This window comes from Oncorhynchus clarkii, chromosome 13 (assembly GCF_045791955.1).
Source record: "Oncorhynchus clarkii lewisi isolate Uvic-CL-2024 chromosome 13, UVic_Ocla_1.0, whole genome shotgun sequence".
NCBI classification, from domain to species: Eukaryota; Metazoa; Chordata; class Actinopteri; order Salmoniformes; family Salmonidae; genus Oncorhynchus; species Oncorhynchus clarkii.
This window is the reverse complement of record NC_092159.1, coordinates 35,811,590-35,817,648: the sequence shown is the minus strand read 5'-3', so window position 1 is coordinate 35,817,648 and position 6,059 is coordinate 35,811,590. Positions and strand designations below refer to the sequence as shown.

Sequence of the window (6,059 nt, the reverse complement as noted above, 5' to 3'; positions counted from 1 at the left end):
CATCCATTTGACTCGTGTATTCTTTATGTGCGCCAAACACACTGCATTCACACAGAATGCTTTCGATATAATTTAGGAGAATTGCCAGCATGTACTAACCTGCATCTGAATTTGATGCCATGCTCACACCTGCATAGTCAATGATGGAATGGCTCACATTGCATGATCAGCATGGCTGCTTAACTGCTCTTACCGTCATGCAATGCTTTGCCTGTTACTTCCTCTTTCCTTCTTCTCCTAACACTTTGGTTTAACCCTCACAGCACATTACGGACAAATTGGCTATGACCTCCAATGTAAGTCCTCTCACTCCTCACCCTCCGACGTGGGACATTTTGAGTCTCCTGGGGCTTGTTCAGAAGACCAGAATGTTGCAGATATAATAATATATATATTTTTTAAATGTAACCTTTATTTGACTAGGCAAGTCAGGTAAGAACAAATTCTTATTTACAATGACGGCCTAGGAACAGTGGGTTAACTGCCTTGTTCAGGGGCAGAATGACAGATTTTTACCTTGTCAGCTCGGGGATTCGATCTAGCAACCTTTTAGTTACTGGCCCAACGCTCTAACCACGGCTACCTGCCGCCCCTGATAGATAGATAGATATGAAGTATATAGAATGGACATGACTGTTCTATACTGGTCATCTCTGTGTGACTTTCAGACTGCCCTGTACTCCTGAATCAGACCCTGCTTGCAAGGAAGGGTTCATATCCAAAGCTATTAATTAACTATTTGCCTTGTGGCATTTTCTCTCCCAAGTTGGAACCAAACTTCAAACGACAATACCTTGAAAAGCCTCTAAGAGACATGGAATTGTCATGGTGCCTATATTATTATTATTTTTAAACTAGACCTAGACAATAAACCCAAAACACTGAACTGAAACTACTAGACGTAGACACTACACACTAGACACAAGTTTATCCTTTTACCTGGGTTCCTTGCGCCCCCTGGTGTATAGTTTTACGCTCTGCGTCTCTGTTTCAACAGCCCCCCCCAAATGCTGTTTTTCTTGTGGAATTTCATTTTAGCAGGGAGAGTGACGATTATATATCAGAGGCACACTTGCATCAGGTCGTTACCAATATTGAATAGAATTTAATTGTGTTTCTAAGCTAGATGAAAATGAATTTTAAGTCTGCTCAGAGAAGCCGACTCACTTTGTTTTGTGTCTACTACACAAAATACACTTACAAAGTTTGATGTTACACTTACGAAGCTTATGGGGCTCATGTTTCATGTAAAATATGAACGTTTGAGGAGTTCCATTCAAATTCACATGCATACAATAGTGACACCTACTGGTTGACTTGTGTCACAATTAACAATACATATAACACTACTACATAATAATAGGCTACTATTATTGATCTGCGATAATGTCGTTTCTCCACACTGTTTTTTTTTCTCTCCAGATAATGCAGTCTGCCAAAGAACAAATAAAGTGGTCAATACTCAAATGATCTACACTGCCTGTCCAAAGGTCAAATGTTTTACAGTAATGGACAGTCCGAATTTATGTGTAAATATTAAGGGGTGTATTTAGCGATTTATGCTTAAATAGGCTATATTTATAGTAATTAGTGGCAAATACAGCGTTTTTCCTATGAAGGCAAGATGATATTTGTAATTATTATTTTGGAAATAATATGTTTTAATTTATTTGATTTGCAATAAAAATCTGAAGAATTATGCTAGATTATAGCATATGATTTTGTTAATTTCCCTTAACCCACACAAAATGCTCTGTAAAGAACGTTTTTAACCAAACCAAGAGAACTGAATTTTGTTTTAATTTGCTCAGGCCTACACAACAAGGGGAACTGTTGCTTAGGCTTCAATGATTATGAAGTTATGTGACAGAGAACTTTAAACATGACATTTTGATATACTACATTTTAAAGCTTTGTAAGTTTAACAGAAAAAGGGCAATAGCCTGTGTATTGTTACAGTAGTTCAGGTTCTGGTTGAAAGTCAGGTTACCCCATGTTCATTATAGAATGATTGTGTGTTCATAATAAAACGAAGTTGGCATAGGTAGGTAGGCGTATGTTTTTTTTTCTAAAGCACTGAGAACACCTTTTAAGACCATAAGAATAAAATATATTTTGTTACTAGCCTGTGATGGACAAATAAACTATTTGAATATTTCCTCATTTTAACGCCAAATAGGAAGATGGGCTAATAATTGTTAGTTTTGTTGATTTATATTGCCTCTGTTTTCTAATTTGAGTCTGCCTGTTGTCAAGCTAATTAAACTATTTTTTGTAGTCAAAATGTCTCTTGTTCCATATTTATCATATCTAATTTGACACATTTTTTCTTGTTTCCTCGAAAAGGCTTCCTGTGAGTAGTGAAGGCTGTAGCCCAGTGTCTTTTGAAATGAAATCTTAGTTGTTAATATTCATGAGACATGGGATGTGTCTGTTTTGATTGGACGTCAGGGTCTGACGTCAAAATCCCCGCCTTCATATCAAGAGCCAATGAAGCGTTTCAGATGTTAAATATAAAAATGTGATTGGATGTGTCTGGTGCAGGGTGGAGCTTTCTGTGTTCCATATCATTGTGCTAAATATCGTTTTAATTGTTCAATGTAGGCTGTAATTAGGCAAATTTAGCACAGACAATGAAGATGTGTCTGTGGCGAATATTATAGTACTTGTAAAGACATTGAATTAGCAAGCAAAGTTGCTTGTAGGCCTATTTTAGATTACATTGCGATGCTTTAGATTTAAGAATTTGTAGAACTGGTTCGCTATTATATAATTGGAAAACATTTATTATAGGTTTTAAGAATTATTTCGATTCTGAAATGATAATGTTTAACGAATTTCATGGCAAGAGGGCATATAGGTCTCTTAAAATGAACACTTGGTCAAAATGTACAAGGCGCACCTGCTACTTTCATATAAGGATGGAGGAAAAGGAAACGGATTACATTATATTTATTTAGCCTACACATCTAAAAATCGAATGAACTCTAAATCTTTAGTTTACGATGTTATATGCAATTTTACTGCCATTCGTGTTTAGCCTATTTTCATTTAAAAATAATATGCACAATTGCATTATAAATAAATAACAATTGTATTATAGGCTACATACGCTTCAAAACGCTTGTCAGTCTGGCGTTTTAAAATGTATCTATATGAATATAAATGTGTAATAGTGAAGACAAATGCAACATGTTCAATTCACAGGGTCTGTAAGCTATAAATTGTGTTAGGCTACAGTGGTCCATTCATTAGTTTTAACGACACCAAAAACGAATGAATCTTTATTGAACGCACGAAATTGCCAGCTCATAATTATAATCGGCCTGATGATAAGACCTGTCTGCGTACACTGCCCACCAAGGATTAGTTTCCCCAACCTTGGCATTGCTGCCATCTAGTGGCGTATCACCGCCTTGCAGCATTTCATGTGGAGTCATTCCCTCTCTCCCCAACAAAAAGTCACTGATAGGGATATCATTCACATAATATTGGGATTGACAAACTACCATGACATTCAATCTCATAACCCAGCCCAATCAAATAGTTGGGAATATTACCAGAATATCTCAATCTCATCATGAATCGCCTAGTACTAGTGCCTTGTAGTAATGTAGGCCTATACTTAAATAGCCTATCACGTTTTGTACATTACCATTAAGCTTATTACAAGTTCCATAATCATAGGCTAATAATAATTGAAAAACCATATAGGCCTAGGTTATTTCAGAACCTTTTATAATCCAATAGTACGTTTATTGTAATCTGTATTTATCTACAACGATTGAAACTTCATTTTTATAGCGTAGTTCACTTTCCCTCTGTGCCTTAGCCAAAGCTTTTATTTTGAATCAAATCCAATGTTATTTGTCACATGCTTCGTAAACAACAGGTGTAGACTAACAGTGAAGTGCTTACCTACGGGTCCTTTTTCCAAACAATTTAAGATAAAGATAAGAAAATAGAAAATAAAACACAAATATTGACACAGGGAATAAATACACAGTGAGTAACAAATCATTTTAAAGAGTCCAAATCACATGGCTATATACAGGGAGTACCAGTACAGAACCGATGTGTGGGGGTACCAGGTAATTGAGGTAACTATGTACATATAGGTAGGAGTGAAGTGACTCGGCAACAGGACAGATAATAGACAGCACCAGCAGCGTGTGTGTGTCGTCAGTATGCATGTGTGCGTATGTTGTGTGTGTGTTGGGGTGTCAGTTTAAGTATGTGTGGGTAGAGTCCCGTGTGTGTGTTGGGGTGTCAGTTTAAGTATGTGTGGGTAGAGTCCCGTGTGTGTGTTGGGGTGTCAGTTTAAGTATGTGTGGGTAGAGTCCCGTGTGTGTGTTGGGGTGTCAGTTTAAGTATGTGTGGGGTAGAGTCCCGTGTGTGTGTTGGGGTGTCAGTTTAAGTATGTGTGGGTAGAGTCCCGTGTGTGTGTTGGGGTGTCAGTTTAAGTATGTGTGGGGTAGAGTCCCGTGTGTGTGTTGGGGTGTCAGTTTAAGTATGTGTGGGTAGAGTCCCGTGTGTGTGTTGGGGTGTCAGTTTAAGTATGTGTGGGTAGAGTCCCGTGTGTGTGTTGGGGTGTCAGTTTAAGTATGTGTGGGTAGAGTCCCGTGTGTGTGTTGGGGTGTCAGTTTAAGTATGTGTGGGTAGAGTCCCGTGTGTGTGTTGGGGTGTCAGTTTAAGTATGTGTGGGTAGAGTCCCGTGTGTGTGTTGGGGTGTCAGTTTAAGTATGTGTGGGTAGAGTCCCGTGTGTGTGTTGGGGTGTCAGTTTAAGTATGTGTGGGTAGAGTCCCGTGTGTGTGTTGGGGTGTCAGTTTAAGTATGTGTGGGTAGAGTCCCGTGTGTGTGTTGGGGTGTCAGTTTAAGTATGTGTGGGTAGAGTCCCGTGTGTGTGTTGGGGTGTCAGTTTAAGTATGTGTGGGTAGAGTCCCGTGTGTGTGTTGGGGTGTCAGTTTAAGTATGTGTGGGGTAGAGTCCCGTGTGTGTGTTGGGGTGTCAGTTTAAGTATGTGTGGGTAGAGTCCCGTGTGTGTGTTGGGGTGTCAGTTTAAGTATGTGTGGGTAGAGTCCCGTGTGTGTGTTGGGGTGTCAGTTTAAGTATGTGTGGGTAGAGTCCCGTGTGTGTGTTGGGGTGTCAGTTTAAGTATGTGTGGGGTAGAGTCCCGTGTGTGTGTTGGGGTGTCAGTTTAAGTATGTGTGGGTAGAGTCCCGTGTGTGTGTTGGGGTGTCAGTTTAAGTATGTGTGGGTAGAGTCCCGTGTGTGTGTTGGGGTGTCAGTTTAAGTATGTGTGGGTAGAGTCCCGTGTGTGTGCGTAGTCAGTCCAAGAGAGCTGGTGCAAAAAAAGGGTCAATGCAGGTAGTCCGGGTAGCCATTTAATTTGCTATTTAGCATTTTGTTTAGTAGTCTTATGTCTTAGAGGTAGAAGCTGTTCAGGGTCCTGTTGGTTCCAGACTCGGTGCACTGGTATTGCTTGCTGTGCGGTAGCAGAGAGAACAGTCTATGGCTTGGATGGCTGGAGTCTTTGACCGCCTGGTATAGAGGTCCTGGATGGCAGGGAGCTCGGCCACAGTGATGCGGTAAGCCGTACTCGCCAGCCTTTGCAGAGCCTTGCGGTCGGGTGCTTTGCAGTAGCCGTACCAAGCGCCGATGCAGCCAGCCAAGACTCTTAACGGTGCAGCTGTAAAACATTTTGAGGATCTAAGGGCCCACGCCAAATCTTTTCAGAGTGGGGAGAGGAGATACTGTTGTGCCCTCTTCACGACTGCGTGAATCGGGGTTGGTGATCAATCCTACCACCGTCGTGTCGTCAGCAAACTGGCTGAACAGGGAGTACAGAAGGGGAGTACAGGAGGGGACTAAGCAGCGCACACACCCCGAGGGGCCCCATGTTGATGGTCAGCGTGGCGGATGTGTTGTTGCCTGCCCTCACCGTCTGGGGGCGGCCCGTCAGGAAGTGAACAATGTTCAGTCCCAGAGTCCTGAGCTTGGTGATGAGCTTGGAGGGGACTAACCTGCCTAAATGACTATTGACCCGTAGCACTCGCAT

At 41.0% G+C, this 6,059-nt stretch overlaps 1 protein-coding gene across 6 annotated transcripts in view; it reads left to right on the top strand.

The window, feature by feature from the left end:
- LOC139364589 (coatomer subunit zeta-1-like) overlaps nt 1-2,284 on the top strand; it is a 12,372-nt gene extending 10,088 nt beyond the window's left edge. For 3 of the 6 annotated variants that reach the window (XR_011626483.1, XM_071101458.1, XM_071101456.1), the window contains exon 9: nt 1,423-2,284. Coding sequence is in view for 4 of the 6 variants with exons in the window: in XM_071101458.1 (XP_070957559.1) it covers nt 1,423-1,470 (48 nt within the window). In the remaining 2 variants the exon portion in view is untranslated. Of the gene's footprint in view, nt 1-263; nt 297-1,422 lie in introns of those variants that run through there. The other 3 variants (XM_071101455.1, XM_071101454.1, XR_011626484.1) reach the window with 2 other exon arrangements.
- The last annotated feature ends 3,775 nt before the right edge of the window (nt 2,285-6,059 follow it).